Raw genomic sequence first — 22,159 nt, forward strand, 5'->3', positions numbered from 1 at the left:
AAATGCAGAAATTTAGATGAGTATGGCAGAAGTGATGACAAGGGATTGGATTCTGTATGTTTTTGAAGACAGAGTCTATAAAATTTGCTGAGATGAGATGTGAAGGAGAGAAAACGTTGACTCTATGTTTTTTGTCTAAATATCTGAAAGTCTGAAGTGCTCATTAACAAAAGGAAAGACTGTAGGAGAAACAGATTTGGGGATGGAAGGAAAGATGAGTAATTTGGTTTAGACAACTTAGTTCTAAGTTCTTGTCAGACATCCAAATGAAGATGTCAAATATGCTATTAGAGAAAGGATTCTGGAGACCAGGGTTGGGTTCTGAGCTGAAGGATTAAATGTTCACATCATCAGCACACAGAAAGTAAGGCCATGACCAGATGAACTTACCTAAAAAGTAAGAGCCAAAAGAGAAAGAAAAAACATAAATTTAGAGCCTTATTTTATACCACACACAAAAATTAACTCATAATTCATTGATCATGGAGCAAAAACTTAAGAACTATGATTACTGCGATACTGAGACACTAACTGTACCAAATGCAAGAAATAAAAAATGGGTTAATCAATCATAATTCTATCTACGTATTTCTTTACTTAGATCATTATGTCCATAATGATTATCCCCTGCCTATCAATCTATCAATATTTACATTGCTATTTTAAATAAAACTAAATTAGATACTGAGTCACTATCACTCTGAATAGGCAGAAACTCAAGTGAAAACATTATTGATCCTCCCACATTCTCCCTAGATTTTTGGTCATGTTACTTTTAAATGTAACTGACATTTGAAGAAAAAAGCTTTATATAATGAGAAATATGTAAATAGATGTACATAAATAAATAATATATATAAATACATATGAATAATCAGCCTTATTCCTCTCTATTGAACCATTTGGCTACATTATCAGTACGGAGACTCCATGAGATCACCAACAAAACAAGCCCGATTGATTAAAGGTTGAAGAACTGAGACCTTGGGCAGTGTGATATTTTCAATTTAGAGACAAGAGAGAACTAGCAAAGGAGACTGAGAAGTGGTGCCCAGTGAATAAGGAAAAAATCAGGAGAGGGCAGCATCCTGGAATGCAAATAAACTATATTCAGTACTGCTCACAGAGCATGCAACACGAAGACCGACCATTGGCAACACAGACTCCCTGGTGATCTTCCAAATGTCAGATTCAATGAAGTGGTGACAACAGCCTTATTGAAATGGGTTGATAGGCCAATAGTTGAAGAGGCTTCATACTTTGCGAAATAATTATAAACCAAGAGGGGGAAAGAGTTGAAAAAGCTGATTCCTGAGGTCAGCCTTTAACATTGAAAATCGAAAACCCTCAGCCAGTTCTCAGGGCTGAGCCAATTCAGAGAAGCAGAATTCAATGATTGAAGGGAATCTTAAGTCCTCTTGATGATGGACATTAAAAATGCACTGCAAGAACACTCAGGATGTATCATATGTTGCTTTCTCAAAGACCTGTAGCTATTCCCCAGAAAACAGTCCTCAGAGAACAGAACACACGTCCATATTATCTGAGACTTTTAAGTTTGGAGCCTGAACTAACACTAATATCTGGGTACCCCAAAAGACACAGTGGTCCATGGGATACGGTGGAAAATTTTTACTTCTGGATTTTTTTTTTTTTTTTTTTTTGAGGTGGAGACTCGCTCTGTCACCCAGGCTGGAGTTCAGTGGCATGATCTCAGCTCACTGCAACCTCTGCCTCCCAGGTTCAAGTGATTCTCATGCCTCAGCCTCCCAAGTGGCTTGGATTACAGGTGCAACACCACCACACCTGGCTAATTTTTGTATTTTTAGTAGAGGTGGGGTTTCACCATGTTGGCCAGGCTGATCTCGAACTCCTGACCTCAAGTGATCCAACCACTCAGCCACCCAAAGTGCTGGGATTACAGGCGTGAGCCACCGCACCAGGCCCTTTTTGGGCTTTTGTTTGTTGTTTTTGTTTGTTTCTTTTTAGAGATAAGATCTTGCTTGATTGCCCAGGCTGGAGTGCAATGACACCATCATAGCTCACTGCAAACTCGAATTCCTGGGCTAAAGCAATCCTCCTGCCTGAGTCTTCTGGGTAGCTGTAACTACAGGCACACACTACCACAAACAACTAATTTTTTTTTTTTTTTTTACAGATTCTTACTATGTTGCCAAGGCTGATCTGAAACTCTCAGCCTAAAGTGATCCTCCCACTTCGGCCTCCTAAATTATTAGGATTACAGGTATGAGCTGCCTCAATAGGACTGGAGTATGAGTTTTTGAAGATCAGATGGTACATAGAGCTTTGGCCCATGTCCAACCCAAAGGGGATCTAATGAGTTCATCGTAGTTACCCCTTCCTGAAAGTGTAATTGAAGTTGACAGGTTCAACAGCTGTCAGGACTCTTACATTGCTTCCTGACCTGTATACCAAGGGACATTATTGTAAGCAGGACCAAGGGGAGGCTTCTGAAATTCTACTTTCCTGGCAATAAAATGAATAAAACATAATAACTGCATTCTCCAGGAAACAGAATTGGTCGCTGCCACAACAAAAAACTCAAAAGTTCCAGGGGGCGGTCATCCATTTTATATCTTTATTCAGTTAACCTAACTGGCCTCTGTCAAAACCAGATGGATTATAGGATGAATGCACATTAGCATAAACTTAAGTCACACTTGCACATTCGCTCTAGGATGTGGTATCTTCACTGAGCAGAATGTGGTTTCCAGCACTTTGTATGCGGCTTTTGATTTAGCTAATGCTTTTTAATCTACACACATTGTGGAGGAAAATCAAAACAATTTGCTTTGGTGTGGTAAAAACAAGAACACTGCTTCACTGTTTTCTGTCAGGGCTGTCACTTCTGCTTTCAGTTTAATTGACATTTTGCAAAACATCATGTTAATTCAATATATTAATAATATTACATAAACTGGTACCCATAAGCAGGAAGTGGCAAGTTCCTTAAGTATAGTAAAATATTATAACATTGAACAGAAGTAAAATACTGGAAGAAGAGACATAAACTTCAGCAGATTCAAAGACCTATAACATAGATGAAGTTTATAGGGGTCCAATGCTTCTGGTCCTTTTGTCAAAACATCCTTTTTACAGTAAATGGCATGTTGCCCTATATATATATATTTCCTATCACTAAAAGGGAAATACAGTTTTATGGGGGCTTATTGGGGTTTTGAATTCAACATATACCACATTTAAGGATATTTCTCTGACTCACTAAAGGAGTTTGCAAGGGCTACTTGTCTCAAGTCAAACCCGAAACAAAAACGGGCTCTATAGCAGATATAGAGTCTGGCCCAAGTTGCTTGGCCATTGTGCCAGATGATGTAACAGAATTCAAAGTTGCTACAGGCATGCATAGTGGGCATTATAGGACTCTGTGCATGCCTCTCACAAGCCCGTAGGAGTGGGGAGAGCAAACTCCTAGCGAATTAGTGGAAGACTATTCCTTCTCCAGCAGAGGAGTACCTTCTGTCTGAAAAACAAAACAGCAAGTGCAGAAGATTAATCCAAGCATAAAGCCCCTCTAAGCGTAAGCACTTCTAAGCACAAGACCCTGTGCAACTGTGAAGTCATATGCCTATAAAGCCAGCCATGATTGGAGGGCATGAGCCAATCTGAGTTGCACAAGGAGTGGACAGTATTGCCCACAAACATATCCTTCCTCAGATTATCTTGACTGTCTTCTCTTTTCTTGGCCAGCACCTTGCTTGATCCAGATCATCCTTCCATTTGGGACTTGAATGGAACACCACACTGGGGGCATGAGGTTTGGCTTTCATAACTACCACCAAGGGACTGGATGATGGAACGCAGAACAGCAGAGATGGTAGTTCTGCCTCAGGGAAACCCTGGCCAATGGGAAATGGAAGACAGAAGACAGCTGAGCAGATACATTTTCTCTTCTCTTTCTCTTCCGTGGACTAATGCCGGCTGTGGTTTCCCCTTGCAGCCCTTCTGGAAAAGTAGTGGGAGTCAAGTCCACGCATCTGATGACCACCATGCTGTCTCTCTCATCTCATTGTGAAGTGGTCATCAGCAGAGTCATATCATACATCACAACACATGGTTTCACATCTGCTTTGCCTCAATTTCCACATGTCCTGGCCATTGCTGCCCTGGACTTATCTTCCAAATAAATGTTATCACTTTAACATCAGACATTGGCTCTAGTTCTAGACACCCAAGGCTAAGATACTCATTTAGTGTTATCATTGTTATTTATGCATTTTTCTGTGGGTTTTTAATATGGCAATTTAAATGTTCATTTAGAAAGGGTTTTAAAATATTCTATAAAAGTCACGTTTTAGTAAGGTAGTTGGTAACTAACTCAGTTTTTTTTAATGAAATGCCATTTTTGTTTATATACTAACCAGCTGGAAATATCACAATACAAATATATCATTCACAACTGAAAAATTGTATGCAAAGATACCCAAATCTTTTCTATTGATGTGCTTTTTAAAATGTATCACAATAGGTACAAGCTGATTTTGATGTTCCACATTATCTTCCCATCACACATCGAATATGGCTTCATCAGGGCTATCTTATAGTGGTATTTCCCCTACAATTGTATAATGGCCATACTTCTGCTCTGAGAAATACTTCTTCTTAGATAATTCTGTAACCTCAAGTTGAAACCAGAAAATAAAAATTTATGCAACTTTGGATTTTGTGATGAAGTTTCATTTTCATTGGTTTGCCACTCCCATATAGTTAGTTTACTGCTTTATTCACCAATTTACTTGTTCATCAAAATATTCTTAAATACCTATTCTATGTGTTGTCTTTTAGGCCCAGGGAGTCAACAGTAAGCAAGATCTATATGATCTCTGCTTTTATGGTGCTTATATTGTACCAGGAAAGATATATGATAAACAAACAAATAACTAAATCAGATGTAGAGATGATTTGTCCCAAGGTTTAGATAATATTGTTAAAATTTCATAACTCCAAGAATTAATAGTTTATAGAATTTAATTGTTTAATGATGTTATACATTTTCTTCCTATAATAGAACTTGCTATTACTGAATATATCAACACACTGTCTCATTGTGTTATTTGCAACTAGATTATAATACAACATATATTTTAGATGTTTTCTATCATTAATACATAGATTTCATAGATGCCATTTTAACATTTGCAAAAGTTTAATTCAAATGATTTTTATAATTTCTATACTATTTTTACATAGAGTATTTTTCTAAGGTAGGGAAGACTCAAGTTCTTTTATGTGAAGTTTAAAAAGAATTTCAAGTATGGAAGATAGAGGAGATAATTGGCAATTCAGGGACTCTGAGGTGGTTTAGAAAAAAAAACCTGAAATACTTGATATCAGATCTCAACTTCAAAAAAGGTTTTCTTTAACTCAAAAACTGGAAGAAATGACTTTTCTAACTGCATGTTGAGACTTATGACAACATAAGTCATCATGGTGTTTCTTTCTTCATCCTTATTATAGAAATGACTTTTTTCTCAAATGTTCACATATTTGTATTAAGTCTATTATTCCTCAGTATTGTTTATGGTAGACATATACAAAATGTGTTCTAAATATATTTGTCATCCTTGAATATTATTCTGTGCATCTTTTTCTGAAAATAATTATGTTGGCTATAAACTAAACATAAAATTAGAATTCATGATGAAATAAAAACTACCCCAAAGATGAAACCTCATTATTGATTTAGAATTGAGTGTGCTTACTATCAAAAAATTTCGATGTTTAAGCACACTGTGGTACATATGTGTGGTAAAAATCAGTGGAAAAGAGCAAAGGTTTTGAGATAATGTGTCACTTCTTAACAATTATAAGTAAAGATCACACATTTTTCAAGTGAAACATGATAATATGAAATGTATATGTGAAATATACATGGGTTCATGATTCTGAAAAACTTCTTACCGTATTTTCTATAATTTGGCATCTTGTGAAAATATGATTAACATTATGTTATTGTCAATGTCTTTTAAGTCTTTCATATACACATGCACACACACAGATACACTTTTAGACTAACTTTAGGTAAAAGACTTTTCTAGGTATGCTTTCAGAAAATACTCAAAAACATACACTACAGAAAAAACAGTAAAAAGTATAAAATGTTCCAGACACTATCAGTTTGTTTTCTCCTAGAATACACACACAATGTCCCACTTGTGAATCTAGAGAGTTGAGAGTTTCAGGTCTTTTACTCAGCACCTAATCTGACACAAAATCAAAAGAAAGGTGTGTTTTAGCTTCTTGGTTCTCCAAATTAGGATGAATGAGTCGAATGCAAGATATATGTTTCCAACAGCCTTGCTAACCATGACAACTGGGTCATTCCGCAGCCTCCTAGGACTCCAAACCGAAATGATTAGGAATAGAAAGAAAATGGCACATAACAAGAGGAAGGAGATCAGAGTTTGCAAAGCTTTTATGTGGACCTTGGTGCTGAGATCTTGAGATCCTTCTCCATGGAGCTGCATCTTCTTGAGATGTTTACACAGAGAACAGATTAGCATCAGAAAAGATATCAGGGACAGAGTAAAGGGTATGAAGCTCCATAGGGTAGTTACAGTCAAATACGAAAGATGTACTGTATTCCTCAATTTCATCTTCCCAGTTATGTTTCCTTCATATTCTTCTGCCCACATACTCTCATCCATGTTTGCCACAAGAAGATGACAAACCAAAAATATCAAAGTCCCCAACAGTATCACCAGAATGACACTCCTAACTCTCCTCTTTAAATGAAGAAAAATAAGGTTGGAGAAATTGGCAATCTTGAGCAAATAAAATATGCTGAGGCTAGCAGCAAGCCACATGCTGAAATGGTTGGTTACAACCCAGGCATTATAAGAAGTAATTCTTAATTCTACACTATAAAAAGCTGGATTCAACACAGTTAAATACCAATTTAATAATAATGTCCAGAGCAAACCAATTCTGGAGACCGCCAGAGCAGTGAGAATTTGGTCAGCTGAGGAGATCTTTTTTCTCTTCACCCAGTCAATGAAATTTACCAGTGCTATGAAGCCATTGGCAAAGTTTCCGAGAACAAATAAAACCATTATTAGAATTGAAAAAAAAATGTACAGAAAAGTTATCATATCCGAGCAGAAAAAAAGAAAGAAAATGCAAGCCTAATATCACTGGTTGTGATTTCTTTAATACTCTGACCTTAAATTTTATGTGCATCTGATTTCTGAATGTGCAGTAACATTCTTTTTACTTTTAAATACTGTGACCAGTGTCAAACAAGAAAGTACCAGCTTATGCTAATGGATGAGTTTGATGTCATCTTTATGGAAAACATTCTTATTTTCAAAACAGCTCAAATTAACTCATTCATTCAATGTCTGTTCTTGTGATGGGCTTGAATTATTCATAATGAAGTTGAAGTGAAACCTAAATTTTCATTTACCAGCATGCAAATAAAGACATATTCTCTTTCAATATTTTGCAATGTTTTCCTTGTTTAACCGATACGTAATTTGTGTTCAGCAACTTCAGCTGTTAGATAGGGAAATTTTACGCCCGAGTCCATAGTTCATACAGTAAATGTCTAAGTTCTTTAAAAGACCTTAGTCATAACTAGGATCACCACCATAACGGATTTACTATTTATGCTACATTTAAACAGACAGAATCCAAACTTTTACATCAAAATCATCCAAGGTTTTCTTGGGAACCTTAAGAAGACCAAAACACCTTAAAATCTGGTTGCTGCTAACCAATACTTTTGTGTGAATTTATTGTTACCATGTTCATAAATAGATACAAACACAGAAAGAGAGAGAGAGAGAGAGAGAGAGAGAGACTGTGACACCCGTAAGAGATGGAAGGAATTATTTTCTTATACTTTCCAAAATGGGAACTAAGTCTCCTGGAGGCCATCCACGTGAAATTAGTCCTATTTTCCCAGTGAAAACTGAGGGTTTTCAGACCCCCCCAAAAAATGTATCAAACATCAAACATATCTTTCATGCTTAAGCATTTGGTAAACTTACTCTCAAGTCTATTTAATGTTTAAGTATTTATTATTTAATTAAAATGTTCAACAATTTTGTAAATATTCCTGAGTATCACACCCTATGACGCATAATTTTGCAGTATCCTCCCACCATAAGCAGGGTGATTATCTGTCCCCTGGACTCGGAGCTCACTCACACGACTTTCTTTGATGAACAGAAAATTGGTAGATTTCACACCGAGGTTTGAGATGGCTTCCATATTGGGGTTTCTTGCTCTTTTCCATTGACCATGAGATTATCACCTGGCTAGTACACTGTTTTCAGAATGAGAATGAAAACTAATGGAGTCAGTTTGCCTGCACTTGATCCATCCTAAATTGGCCAAAGTCTAACTAGCTCCAAGATGCAGAACTTGGCCCATCTCAAGTCACCAGAGCTATCCACCAAACCCAGCTTAGAAAACCTGAATCCAAAGATATATGAGATAAAAATATCTAACGTAGTTTTGGAGGGGTTTCTCTAGTAGAAAAACCTAACTGGTGTAGGTACTATGCTACACCAAGAGTGTGGGGAAATATATTTGCCCCTGTTTTGTCAGGAATTCAGGAGCCAAAAGAAAAATAGATGGGGAGTGGCAAAGTTTTGTCATGTGAGGTAGATAATTAAAGGTAATAAAAAAATGTTTGAAAGGATTTGTGTGCTGCAGGTAGCATCATCTCAAATATCCACATGTTGCAGCTAAAATAAATTTCCTACTTCAACTCTCTAAGAGTTGTATAAAAATGTGTATAAATGGTGAATTTTTTGCAAGGTATACAATGAGCAGAATAATTAATATTCTTTATGGAGCATTTTTCCAGTTAATAATTTTTAAATACAATTATAATGCACACTTAGAAATGGGTGAAAACAAAAATGGTAAACACAGCAATGTGTCATAAACACTCATGCAACCATCAAGCAGGGCAAAACATGTCACATTGCAAATAGCCTAGGTCCACCTCCATGCCATTCTCCAAGCTCCTACACCTTTCTTCACATACCCTGAGGAGAGCAATAGCCATAATTTAGAATGATCATTTCCTTGATTTTCTTTTTTTTTTGAGACAGAGTCTTGCTCTGTCACCCAGGCAGGAGTGCAGTGGCGCAATCTCAGCTCACTGCAACCTCCACCTCCCGGGTTCAAGCAATTCTCCTCCCTCAGCCTTCCAAGTAGCTGGGACTACAGGCGCATGCCACCACACCCAGCTAACTTTTTGTATTTTTAGTACAGACAGGGTTTTGCCATGTTGGCCAGGCTGGTCTTGAACTCCTGACCTCAGGTGATCCACCCGCCTCAGCCTCCCAAAGTGCTGGGATTACAGGCGTGAGCCACCGCGCCTGGCCTTGATTTTCTTTATACATTAACAACTAGGTATGCAACCCTAAACTCTATGATATGGTTTTGCCTACTTTAAACCTTTAAGCCATATGTAGGTGTAGTCCTGTATGTTACTGTTCATGGCTTCTTGGACTCACCTTTACGTTTCTGAAATTTACTCACATACTTGCATCTTTATGTGATTCATTTCTTTTCACTTCTCTATATTATTCCATTGTATGAATGTGTTGTAATGATTCATTCATCTTTAGTTGATACATATTTGGGGGGTTTCTTTTTCGAAGAGTTATGAATAATTCTAGTATGACCATTCTTTCATATATCATTTGATTCATTTCCTTTGGATATATACATAGAAAGAGAATTACAGGGTCATCAAATATAGCTTTCAAATTCTCTTCACAGACATAGAAAATTCCAAATTTAAATTAACTAAATTTTCTTTTTGATACCTTTACTTACAGACTATATATAGCTATTTCTATATATCTTATTAATTAAATACTTAACCCAAAAAGACACCATCACTTTATACAGTCAAAATTTATTTAGACTTATGCACATATTTACCACTTCTATTATTATTCCTTCATGCATGTTCAGCTTTATATTTTTAGTAATTTTCCTTTTATCTAAAAAATATTCTTTTGAATTTCTATTTGTTAAAGTCCGCTATGGTTTTGAAACACACTGAAGACATGATTCCATTGAATTCTAGCTTCAATTTTGTCTGCTGAAAATAAGATTGTCATTTAGACAGTTGTTTCTTTTTACATAATCTTTTTCCTCTACCTACTTTTCAGATTTTCGATTGGTCTTTGATATCCTGTGGCATTTGTTTTTAATTGGTTTTAGTTATCTCATTTAAATTTTAATGGCTTCTGAAAATATATGGATGTCTCAGAATAGCCAAAGTTATCCTGAGTAAAAAGAACAAAACTGGAGGAATCACATTACCTGACTTCAAAGTATACTACAGCGCTATAGTAACCAAAACAGCATGGTACTGGCATAAAAACAGACACATAGAGCAGTGAAATGGAATAGAGAATGTGGAAACAAATCCACACCTATAGAGAACTCATGACAAAGGTGCCAAGAGCATACACTGGGGAAAGGACAGTCTCTTCACTAAATGGTGCTGGGGAAATTGGATATCCATTTGCAGAAAAATGAAACTAGATGCCTATTTATCACCATATACAAAGATCAAGTCAAGGAGGCCTCAATGATTCAGTGATGTTTGATGAGTGATAGTGTTTAGTGTTGATTTCTGGGAAAGAGCATTCCGAGAAGAAGGGACACAAGTACGAAGTCCCTGAGGCAATTCTTGGTATATTCAAGAAATTACACAAAGTCCAGTGTTGCTAGCATGGGATAGCCAGGCATTTTAGGACAGACAGGCAGACAAAATCGGATCATTCAAATGATTATAGGACTTTGTAAGGATTTTGGCCTTACTCTAATGAGATGAGAAGCCACTGAAAAATCTAAAGCTGAAGAATGGCATGATCAAATTTGCATCTTCATAGGCTCTCTTTGGCTGCTACCTTGAGAGTACATCAGGAGAAAACGATGTGCAGAACTAGAAAGAATAATTAGGAGTTGATGGCAATTATCTTGGCTAGGTATGGCAGCAGTTTAGATGAATATGGCAAAAGTGATGACAAGGGATTGGATTCTGTACGTTTTTGAGGGTAGAACCAACAAGAGGGTAGAACCAACAAAATTTGCTGATGCCTTAGAGATGAGTTCTGAAAAAGAGAAAATGTTAACTCTGTGTTTTTGGTCTAAGCATCTGAAAGACTGAAGTGGTCATTAACAGAAGAGGGAAAGGCTATAGAAGAAACAACTCTGGAGACTAGAGGGAAGATCACTATTTTGATTTGGACATGTTAGTTCAAGTTCTTGTTAGACATCCAAATGAAGATGTCAAATGACTTCTTAGAGAAAGAATTCTAGAGACCAGGGTTGACTTCTGAGCTGAAGAATTAAATATTGGCATCAACAGCACACAGAAAGTAACTAAGGTTATGACTAGATGAACTTACCTAAGAAGTGGGAGTAAAAACAGAATGATAAAAACATGAGTGTAGACCATTATTTCATACCATACATAAACATTAACTCATAATTAATTGATCATAGAGAAAAATATAAAAACAGATTACTGAGATACTGAGACATTAACTATACCAAGTACAATAAGTCAAAATGGGTTAATCGATCATTATTCTATCTGTATATTTCCTTACTTATATCATTTTTTTCTATAATGATAATCCCCTGCCTATCAATCTACATGGCTATTTTAAATAAAACTTAATTAGCTATCTGGTCACCATCACTCTGATTTAGCAGAAATTCAAGTAAAAACATTATTGATGCTCTGACCTTCTCCATAGATTTTTAGTATTGTTACTTTTAAATGTAACTTTGACATTTGAAAAAAAGGGTTATATAATTTGATATATGTAACTATATGTATATAAATAAATAACATATATGAATAATCAGCCTTATTCCTCTCTATTGAACCATGTGGCTACATTATCTGTAAGGAGACTGCATGAGATCACCAAAAAAACCCAGACATAATTGATTAGAGATTGAAGAATTTAGACCTTGGGCAATCTGATATTTTCAGTTTACAGACAAGAGGAAGAACTAGCAAAGGAGACTAAGAAATTGTGCCAGTGAACAAGGATAAAATCAGGAGAGGGCAGCATCCTGAAATGCAAATAAACTACGTTCAGTGCTGCTCATAGAGCATGCAACATGAAAACTAACCGTTGGCAACACAGACTTACCGGTGATCTTGCAAATGTCAGATTTAATGGAGTGGTGACAGTAACAGCCTCATTTAAATGGTTTGATAGACCAATAGTTGAAGAGGCCTCATACTTTGCTAAATAATTATAAACCAAGAGGGGACAAGAGTTGCAAAAGCTGACTCCTGAGGGCAGCCTTTGACATTGAAAATCAAAAACCCTTAGCCAGTTCTCTGGACTGAGCCAGTTCAGAGAAGCAGAGTTCAATGATTGAAGGAAAGCTTACATGCCCTCGGTAAACAACACTGAAGATTCACCACAAAAATATTCAGGAAATATTCACTTGACCCTTTCTCAAGCCCCTGTAGCCATTTCACCTGTAGCCATAACAGTACCCAGAGGAAAGGACATATATCCATACTCTCAGAATTTTAAACATGGGGCCTGAACTAACACTAATAATATTTGAGTACTAAAAAAGACCCTGTTTCACAGAATGGAGTGGGAGGCTTTGTTTTTGGTCGTTTGTTTTTTTTGTTTTTAGAGACAGAGTCTTGTTTGGTTGCCCAGGCTAGAGTGCAGCCCAGGCTGGAGTGAAATGGCACAGTCATAGCTTACTGCAGACTCAAATTCCTGGGCTAAACTGATCCTCCTGCCAGAACTTCCTGGGTAGTTGGAACTACAGGCACGCAGTACTACAATCAGTTTATTTTCTTTAACAAACAGGGTCTTGCTATCTTGCCCAGGCGGATCTGGAACTCCTGGCCTCAAGTGCTCCTCCCACCTCAGCCTCCCAAATTGTTTGGATTACAGGTGTGAGCCACCTCACCAGTCCTGGAGTATGAGTTTTTGAAAGTCAGATGCTGCATAAAGCTTTGGCTCATGTTCAACCTAAGGTGGATCTAATGGGTTTATATTTATTATCTCTTCCAGAATGTTAAATGAAATTAACAGTTTCAACAGCTAGCAGAACTCTCACTTTGCTTCCAGACCTGTATATTAAGGGACATTACTGTAAGTAGGACCAAAAAGAGTCCTCAGAAATTCTCCTCTTCTGGCAAGAAAATGAGTAAAACGTAATAACCGCATTGTCCAAGGAATAGAATTGGTCACCGACATGACAAAAAACTCAAAAGTTCCAGGAGCTGGTTGTCCATTTTTGATCCCTATTCAGTTAACCTATCTGGCTTCTGCCAAAGCCAGATGGATTATCAGATGAATGCACATTAGCATAAACTTAAATCACACTTGCAGATGCTCTCTAGGATGTGGTACCTTCACTGAGAAAACATGGTTTCTGGTTCTTTGTATGAGGCGTTTGATTTGGTGAATGCTTTTTAATCTACATCCATTGGGAGAGAAAATCAAAATGATTTGTTTTGGTGAGGTAAGAACAAAAGCACTGCTTCACTGTTTTATGTCATGGCTATGTCACTTCTGTTTTCAGTTTAATTGGCATTTTGCAAAACATCATGCTAACTCAATATATTAATAATATTGCATTAACTGTTACCCATAAGCAGGAAGTGATGAGTTTCTCAAATATAGTAAAATACCATAACATTGAACAGAACTAAATACCAGAAGAAGAAAGATGAACAAGAAGATTCAGTGACCTATAACATAGATGATGATTTTAGGGGTCCAGTGCTCCTAGTCCACATGCTGAAACACCCTTTTAAAGTAAACAGCATGTTGCTCTCTATACATCTATTTCCTGTCACTAAAAATGAGACACAATATTTGTTGGGCCTACTGGGATTTGGGAGCCAACGTATTCCACATTTGAGGATACTGCTCTGATTCACTAATGAAGTTGCCAAAGGCTACTGGTCTCAAGTGGAACTAGAACAAAAAATGGCTCTAGCAAATGTAGGCTCTAGTCCAAGCTGCTGTGCTCATTGTGACAGATAATCCAGCAGAATTCAAACCCGGTAGAGGCATGCATGCATAGTGGGCATTATAGGACTCTGTGCATGCTTCTCACAAGCCCACAGGAGAGGGGAGAGCAAACCCCTAGCCAATTAGTGCAAGACCATTCCCTCTTTAGCAGAGGAGTGCCCTCTGCCTCAAAAACAAAACAGCAGGTGCAGAAAACTAACCCATGTATAAAGCCCTTCTAAGCGCGCGCGTCTCTAAGCACAAGACCCTGTGCAACAGTGGAAATTATATGCTCATAGTCAGCCATGATTGGAGGGCATGAGCACATCTGAATGGCACAAGGAGTGGACTGCATGGGACACAAATATGTGCTTCCTCAGATTTACTTGACTGTCTCCTATTCCCCTGGTCAGCACCTTGCCTGACCCACATCACCCTTCCATTTGGGACTTGAATGGATCACCACATTGTGGGCATGAGGTCTGACTTTCATAACCTCCATCAAGGGATTGGATGATGGAAAGCAGAACAGCAGAGATGGTAGTTCTGCCTCAGGGAAACCCTGGCCAGTGGGAAATAGAAGACAGAAGACAGCTGAGCAGATATATTCTCCGTCCTCTGTTGCTTCCATGGACTAATGCTGGCTGTGTTGTCCTCTCGCAGCCCTTCTGAAAAAGTCCTGGGAGCCAAGTGCACGCATCTGATAACCACCATGCTGTCTCTCTCACATCATTGTGAAGTGGTCGTCAGCAGAGTCATATCACACATTACAGCACATAGTGTCACATCTTCTCTTGACTCAATTTCCACATGTCCCAGCCATTTCTGCAGTGGACCTCCTTCCAAATAAATGTCATCACTTTAATATCAGATATTTGCTCTACTTCTAGACCCCTGATGATAAGATATTCATTCAGTGTTATAATTATTATTCATTTTTCCATCAGTTTATAATATGGTGATTAAAGTGGTCATTTAGAAAGGATATTAAAAATACTAAATAAAGATTATATTTTGGTAAGATAGTTGGTAACTAAATTTTTTAAATGAAATGTCATTTTTGTTTATATAATAACCAGCTAGAATACCACAATATAAATATATCGTTCGCAATAGAAAAGATATGTGCACTTATACAAAAATCTTTTATATGCTTAGTAAAAAGTATTGTAATAAATGCCATCTTTTTATTTTCCACTTTGTCTTTGTGTCACACATCTGATATAGCTGCATCACTGCTATATTATAGTGATATTTCCCCTAGAATTGTGGAATAGCCAAACTTTTGCTCTGAGAAATTCTTCTTCTTGGATAATCCTGTAACTTCAATTTGAAACCAGAACAGAAATATGCACGCAACTGTAGATTTTGTGATGTATTACATTTTCATTGGTTCACCACCCCAATATAGTTCATATTCATTCATTCACCAATTAACTTGTTCATCAAAGTATCATTTTACAATACCTATTCTATGTGCTATCTTTATGTCCTGGGAGTCTACAGTAAGCAAGATCTATATGATCTCTACTTTTATGGTATTTACATTGTACCAGGGAAGATATATGATAAACAAACAAATCAGATGTGGAGATGATTTATCTTAAGGTTTAGATAATATTGTTAAAATTGCATAACACCAGAAATTAATACGGTCACACAGAATTTAGCTGTTGAACTAGGTTATACATTTTCTTCTTGTAATAGAACTTGCTATTAGTGAATATGTCAACACACTTTCTCTCATTTCATTATTTACACCAAGATTATAATAAAACATATCTTAAAGACATTTCCTATCATTAATATATAGATTTCATAGATGCCATAGTTTCTATACCCTCTTTAGATTGAGCTTCTTTTTAAAGTAAGGAAAATTTGAGCTTTTTGAGGAATTTTAAGGATGGAAGATAAAGGAGGAAATTGACAATTCAGGAGCTCAGAGGTGGCTTAGACAAAAAACTAAAATATATAACATCAGATCTCAACTTCAAAAAGGTTTTTGTTTAATTCAAAAACTGGAAGAGATGACTTTTCTAATTGCATATGGAAACTTATAACAGCACTGAAAAGAGCTCATGATCATGTTTCTTCATCCTTTTTATAGAAATGATTTTTTTCTAAGCTATTAACATACTATATTAAATATAATATTCCTCAGTATTGCTTTTGATACACATAAAAATGTACACTAGATATATTTTTCACCCTTGAATTTTATTTTGTGCATTGTTATCTAACAATAATTGTATTTGCTTTATACTAAACATAAAATAAGAATTCATCATGAACGTCTATAATCCCAGCACTTTGGGAGGCTGAGGCAGTGGATCACTTGAGGTCAAGAGTTCGAGACCAGCCTGGCCAACATGGTGAAACCCCATCTCTACTAAAAAAAAAAAAAGAAAAATACAAAAAATTAGCCACGTGTGGTAGCGCATGCCTGGAGTCCCAGCCACTCAGGAGGCTGACGCATGGAAATCACTTGAACCCCAGAGGTGAACGTTGTGGTGAGCCAAGATTGTGCTACTGCATTCCAGCCTGGACAACAGGGCAAGACTCCATCTCAAAAAAAAGAAAAAAAGAATTCATGATAAAAAAAAAAAACAAAAAAACCTACCCCAAAGACACATTCTCATCGATTTAGAATTAAATGTCCTTACCATCCAAAAAATTAGAGGTTCAAACAATGATAGTTAAACAGTTAAACACACTATGGTACATATACGTGATACAAATTACAATGAAAAACAGCAATGATTTTCTGATATAAGCTGTCAGTTCTTAATTATAAATAGAGATCATAAATTCCTCAAATGAAATATCATATAAAAAAAGTGTGAAATACACATGGGTTCATAATTCTGAGAAATTTCTTATCCTACTTTGGTATAACTGAACAGTTTATATGAAAAGTTGATTAAAGGTATGTTATGGTAAATATTAAATTTTCATATACATTCAGACATACACACACACGCAAATATATATTATATATATATACTTTTATATAATAAACTTAGGTAAAAGACTTTTCTATGTCAACTTTTGGAAATTACTCAAATACATAGACTACGGAAAAACTTGTGGGAAATATAAAATGTTCCAGACACCATCAATTTGTTTTCTGCTAGAAAACACACAATGCACCTCTTGTGAATCTATGGAGTTGACTGGTTCTGTCCTTTTGCCCAGCAAGTCACCTGCCACAAAACTGAAAGAAAGGTCTGCTTTAGCGTCTTGTTCCCCCAAATCAGAATGAATGAGTGGAATGATGGATATATGATTCCAAAAGCTTGGCAAAGCATTAAGACAATTTCTTTTGGTCGCATCTTAGAATTCCAAAACGATGTGATTAGACACAGAAAGTAAATGGCAAGTAATATGAGGAAGGAGGTCACAGTTTGCAGAGCTTTTATGTGGATCTTGGTGCTGGGATCTTGAGATCCTTTGCCATGGAGCTGCAACTTCTTCAGATGTTTACACAGAGAGTAGATTAACAGCAGAAAAGATATCAGGGTCAGAGTGAATGGTATCAAGTTTGCTAGCATGGCTACAGTCAAGTTGGAAAGGTGCATTGCATTCCTCAGTTTGATCTTCCAAGTTACGTTTCCTTCACATTCTTCTGTCCACACATTTATATACGTGTTTTTCATCACAAGGTGACAAACCAAAAAGAACAAAGACCCCAACACTATCACCAGAACTACACTCTTAGCCTTCCTTTTTAAGTGATGAAAAATAAGTCTGGAGAAATTGACGATCTTGAGCAAATAAAATATGCTGAGGCTAGTAGCAAGCCAGATGCTGAAATGATTGGTTACTGCCCAGGCATTAGAAATAAAAATTATTACTTTTAAATTAGATGAAGTTGGATTCAACACAGTTGAATACCAATGTAATAATATTACCCAGAGCAAACCAACTCTGGAGACCGCCAGAGCAGCAATAATTTGATCAGCTGAGGAGATCTTTTGTCTCTTGACCCAGGCAATGAAATTTATCAGTGCTATAAAGCCATTGGCAAAATTTCCAAGAATAAATGCAACCACTACTAGAATGGAAAAAACAATGTGTAGAAAACTCATCATGTCTAAACAAAAAAGCAAGTAAAAAATTCAGGCCTAATGTCACTGATGGTGACTCCTCTGATATTCAGACTTTAAATTAAATATGCACTTGATTCCTGAATGTTCAATAACATTCTTTATACTTTTAAATTCTGTGAACAATGTCAACAGAAAAGCACCAGCTTAAACTAATGAATGAGTTCAATGCTGCCTTTATGGGAAATACTGTTAGTCCCAAAACAACTCAAATTAATTCTTATTCATAAAGTCTCTATTCTTGCTATAGGCTGAAATTTTTCATACTGATGTTGAAGGGAAAGCTGAATTCTCATTTGCTAGCATTCAAATAAAGACATATCCTCTTTCATTGCTTTGCAATTTTTTCCTTGTTTCACCTTTCCATAATTTGTGTTCAGCCCTTCAGTTGTTAGGGAAATTTTAATACCCAGTACATAGATGACACAACAAATATACTGTTAAAAGAGCCTGGTGAAATCTAGGATCAAAATCACTATGGATTTATTTTTAAAGCCAGATTTAAATACACAGAATCTAAACTTTTTATCAAAATCACCCAAGATTTTCTTGGAAACCACAGGAAAGCCAATACTCCTTATAATTTGGTTGCTGTTAACCAATACTTCTATATGGCATCACTATTAACAGGCTCATAAACACACACACAGACACACACACACTTTCACTCTTCAAGGATGAAAGGAATTGCTTTCTTGTAACTTGTGACATGGAAAATGAGTTTCCAGGAGCTCGTCCTGGTGGAATTAGTCCTATTTTTCCCATGCCAGATTTTCAGCCAATAAATAATATTCATGAAACATATCTCTCATGCTTAGGCTTTTGGTAATGCTACCTGCAAGCTTGTAAATATTCCTGAGTACCAGACCTTTGTCACATAATTTTGCAGTGTCCTCCCACCACAGCCATAGTGACAACCTTGCACTAGGGCTCTGAGTTCGATCATGTAATTTGCTTTGATGAACAGAAAATTACTACACTTTACATCGAAATTTGAGATGACCTCCACATTAGGCTTTCTTGTTCCTTTCCGTTTATAATGAGAACATGTCCACACTAACACACTGTTCCCAGAATAAGAATGAGTAACTCATGGAATCATATGGCCCCTGCCTGATCCAGCCTTAAATCGGCCAAACTCTAACTAGATCCAAGAGGCAAAACTTGGACCATCTCAAATCACCAGAGCCATCCACCAAACCCCAGCTTAAGAAAACAGAATCCAAAAACATGTGAGATATAAATATCTAATGTGGTTTTGGAGAAGTTTCTTTTGCAGAAAAAGCTAAGTGATATAGGTACTCTGCTAATCCAAGAGTTTGAGAAATATGTGCACACTTGTTGTGTCAGAAATTCAGGAGCCAAAGGAAAAATAGGTTGGAAATATCAAAGTTTTTGTAATATGAGGTGAATATCTAAAACTAGAAGAAAACTTTTGGAAAGATCTGGAGGCTGTAGGTAACAGCATCTCAAATTTCTCCATTTTGCAACTAAAATAAGAATTCACTTTAGCTCTCTTGAGTTGTATAAGAATGTATGTAAATGGTGGATTTTCCCCCTAGGTATATAATGAGCAGAGCAATTAATAATTTTTACGTGACATTTCTCCTAATTTGTAATTTTTTAAATAAAATTATAATGCACACTTAGAAATGGGCCAAAACAAAAATAGGTAAGAGCAATGTATCATAAACACTTATGTAACCATCATGCAGGATAAGACATGGAACACTGCAAACAGACTAGGTCCACTTCCAGGCCACTTTCCAAGCCCCTAAACCTTTATTCACATCTCCTGAGATAAGCAATATTCATAATCTATGATGATCATTTGCTTGAATTTCTTTATACTTTACCAACTAGGTTCACAACCCTAAACTCCACAGCTTGGTCTGTCCTGCTTTGAACTGTGTATAGGTGCAGTCCAGTGTGTTCTTGTTCATGGCTTCTTGCACTAGATATCATGTTTCTGAAATTTAGTTACATAGTTGCATGTACATGTGATTCATTTCTTTTCACCTCTATATACTGTTCCACTGTATGGATTTACTGTAATCTTTCATATCATTCAATCATCCTTAGTTAATATATATTTGGGCAGTCTATTTTTGAGCTATTATGAATACTACTACTATCAGCATTATTTCACATATCATTTGATGCAATTCCTATTATGGGGTCATTAAATGTGGTGTTCAAATTATCCTCACAGACATGGAAAAGTGCAAAAAATAATTTATCTAAATTTGTTCCTGTCACCTTTACCTCCAGTCTCTTTATCGCTATTTGCATATATCCTATCAATAATATATTTAACTCAGCAAGACGCTATTATTTTATTCAGTCAACATTCATTTAGAATTATGCACATATTTATCATTTCTGTTAATTTTTATTCCTTCTTGCATGCTTAACCTTGTATTTTCAATATTTTTTATCTGAAAAATATCATTTGGATTTCTGTTTATGAAGGTCCTCTATTCTTTTGAAACACACTAAAGACATGATTCCATTGAATTCTACTTTCCATTTTTCTGTTGAAAATCAGGTTGTCATTTAGAAAGTTGTTCCTTTTAAAATAATCTATCTTTTCCTCTGGCTACTTTTCAGATTTTCTACTGGTCTTTGATGTCTTGTGACATTTTATGTTAATTTGTTTTTAGTTATCTTGTCTGACCTTTGATGGTTACTAAAAATATATGGATTAATACATTTTATCACTTTTGGGAAAATCTCCACAACATTGATTCTGCCCTATTTTATCCCTTTTAATCTTCCAGAAATCCAGAAGTATGTTAGATGCTCTGATTGTAGCATCAATGCCTCTTATCCTCTTAGCTTGGCATTCTTTGTCTTGTGGTCTCTTTAGGCTTCTTTCTTTATAGTTGTCTTCCAATTCACTAATTCTCTCTTCTATGTCTAACTGGTTGTTAACTCTGTCTATTGGATTCTCAATATTGATTATTTATTTTTTGCTATTATTGTTTTAGTAGCAGAAATAATATTTTGTTCTCCTTCTATAAATCATTATCTATGGAGAAGCAGAACAAAGTACTCTTACCACCAAGTTTTTAAAAAAAAGTTGGGTTCTTTGTTCAGTTGGTTGGCTTTGTTTTTTTGTTTTTCGTATGCTTGACATGAAAATGCTAACAATTTTCTTCTTTTCCCAAGACTTTGGTCACAAAATAGAATAAAAGCTTGGTCTACACATCCTTCCGCAAGTTGGAAGAACCTGGAAATTGACGTGATGTTAGTAGCTTTTTTGTGTGGGGGGGGGGCGGATAGCAGCTTGTCTGTTGATGAGTCTTCACCACAAACTCTCCCCACAGGGAAATTCAATGAGCTGTGCTGGATCTCAAGATGCCATTCCAATAAATAAATTATAGCACCTCAACCCTAGCTACACCATTCTATTTCACAAATTAAATTTTACTCTTTTTTTATTAGCAGAAGTGGAGCTCTGTACCTTCAAACTTCTTCACTATCAGGTGAGATATAGAAGATGTGAGGGCTTACTTCTATTTGATTTATTTAGTCCTAAAATTCTCACTTTAGATGTGCCAGCAACCTGTGTGGGCTGATGACTTGGGGCAGGATGGGAGAATGCCAGGGGATAGATGCACAAAGGACTGGACACCTCCTTGCCTCCTCCCATTCTCCTCAAAACTTCAGCACAACTCTGAAGCAAAGTGTGCTTGTGGGAGAACCCAGAATTGCTTAAGATTTAATTTCTGCCATCAGGTTAATGGAGCACCTAGGGAAATTAAGCTGAGTTTAAAAAATATCCAGAAAGTTAAATTTGTTGTACATGTGAGTTTCTGAACTGCGATTAGTCTTTACTTTACCTGGCATCAGGGAGTGTTATAAATCAATTATTTAAATATTCATGTAAGGTGTAAAAAGGAGTAGAAGTACACGTATCAAATTTCCATAAATAAACTTTGCAATATAAACGTAATTTATACTATTAATTCTTTGTCAATAAAATGTGGAATGGTTAAAAAATAAACAAAATAAAACCTTCAC

The 22,159-nt window shown here is 36.2% G+C and overlaps 4 protein-coding genes across 5 annotated transcripts in view; all 4 read right to left on the reverse strand.

Annotated features, from left to right (window-relative positions):
• The window catches only part of LOC739542 (salivary acidic proline-rich phosphoprotein 1/2), a 201,555-nt gene that overhangs the window by 134,109 nt on the left and 45,287 nt on the right, over positions 1-22,159 (reverse strand). The window lies entirely within an intron of this gene.
• Positions 1-22,159, reverse strand: part of LOC739490 (taste receptor type 2 member 46) — a 101,925-nt gene that overhangs the window by 15,876 nt on the left and 63,890 nt on the right. The gene's annotated exons all lie outside the window — the stretch shown is intronic.
• Positions 6,231-7,130, reverse strand: TAS2R50 (taste 2 receptor member 50). The gene is given in 1 exon segment (NM_001009143.1): positions 6,231-7,130. A coding segment is annotated over 1 exon segment (900 nt).
• TAS2R20 (taste 2 receptor member 20) lies at positions 17,189-18,118 on the reverse strand. Its single transcript, NM_001009144.1, is given in 1 exon segment — positions 17,189-18,118. A coding segment is annotated over 1 exon segment (930 nt).

Source organism: Pan troglodytes, chromosome 10, assembly GCF_028858775.2.
Source record: "Pan troglodytes isolate AG18354 chromosome 10, NHGRI_mPanTro3-v2.0_pri, whole genome shotgun sequence".
In the NCBI taxonomy this organism is placed as follows: Eukaryota; Metazoa; Chordata; class Mammalia; order Primates; family Hominidae; genus Pan; species Pan troglodytes.